This window comes from Trachymyrmex cornetzi, unplaced genomic scaffold (assembly GCF_001594075.2).
Source record: "Trachymyrmex cornetzi isolate Tcor2-1 unplaced genomic scaffold, Tcor1.1 scaffold31, whole genome shotgun sequence".
Taxonomy (NCBI): domain Eukaryota; kingdom Metazoa; phylum Arthropoda; class Insecta; order Hymenoptera; family Formicidae; genus Trachymyrmex; species Trachymyrmex cornetzi.
In genome coordinates this window covers 99,085-100,419 of record NW_017297795.1, presented here as the reverse complement: position 1 = coordinate 100,419, position 1,335 = coordinate 99,085, and the positions used below count along the sequence as shown (strand labels likewise).

Sequence of the window (1,335 nt, the reverse complement as noted above, 5' to 3'; positions counted from 1 at the left end):
AGAATATGTGATTTAAGATAAGAAATTTTATTGCGTATTTCATCCTATAAATAAAATAAGTTACGACGCATCCGGTTTCTCTTGATTATGGTTGTTGAAACTGGGTACGAATTATTTCGGTTTTGTCTTGATGACGTTTTTTCACTGAACAATGTAAACGTTTTTCCTTTATTCTTTACATAGATGTAATATAAAATCGTGTTGTTAAATAAGAGAAAGATGAGACAAAGTTGTAACACTTCAATTCTATTTGATTGTGAGGGTTATACGATATAATCAGGTTTCGCAATAAGTGGAGAGAGATTCTCTAGGAGAGATCATATATAAAGGAGTACATGACGGAGTTTCTGCTCACAGTATATTCTCTTTTGCTAGAACATGTAATATGTTAAATGATATGATAAATAGTGATAACAATCTGACAATTAGAGAATGTTCAAGTACGAATAGCAATAGTGATTTTCATCGTTATGATAGTTCAAATAAAAAAACGATTTGTATTGTTACGAGCGTATGATACCAAGTCCCATATCAAGTATCTCGTGTACAAAGGAGAATAATCAATGGAATTTAGCTACACATCATTTACGTAGAGCGATTAATGGAAACAACTGTTCGCGTGAGATTGTGTGGATAAAAACTGTAGCTAATGACAATCGTGCAAGAAATTACGAGAATACATCTTTAAGAAATTTACAAAAACTATATGGTACTGACAGTTATGTTCAAAGGTTATATAAAAGAATATTTTTGGATGTGCCTTTAGACAGTGACGGTGAAACGTTTTGATTATCGTGTAAATAATGGAGATGGAAATGGAGGATCTTCTTAATCGCTCGAAAAGTATCGATACAGTGTGTGAGTATCTAGTATGGGAGCAAAAATGTGATGAGTGTCTCGATTTCTTGCGCAAGGAGTGTCGAAAAAGCGAACATTGTCAAATATCTACTGGAGTAATAAATTCATCGATCGCTCGAATAGCGCAATTGGAAGGTATGAGAAACACTTTGCGTCAACGTTTCGCACATGCGAGCACCAGTCATGCTCACAATCAGTCGGAAAAGTCTGGATTATTATGGTTGGAAATTGAAACAGCTTTTAAGAGACGTGTATTGACTGGTGTTATCCTAAATTCGAATTACATCGAGCCCCAACAGTTTTTAAATGATGCAAGAGACATTGTTTTTGAGCAGATACGTGATAATCTTCAGAGACATATTTGTTTAAAAGTAAATACGATATTCAATGGTGAATTCATTGCAGATGTTAAGAGAGCTGTTAAAAGTATTACTACAAAAAATTACGAGCTTTGCGCTACATCCGATCTGCGAGAAT

At 34.1% G+C, this 1,335-nt stretch overlaps 1 protein-coding gene across 1 annotated transcript in view; it reads left to right on the top strand.

Annotated features, from left to right (window-relative positions):
• Positions 1-1,335, top strand: part of LOC108762616 (uncharacterized) — a 10,478-nt gene that overhangs the window by 5,746 nt on the left and 3,397 nt on the right. The window contains exon 3 of the mRNA XM_018509689.1: positions 915-1,248. Coding sequence (XP_018365191.1) covers positions 915-1,248 — 334 coding nt within the window. The remainder of the gene's footprint in view (positions 1-914; positions 1,249-1,335) is intronic.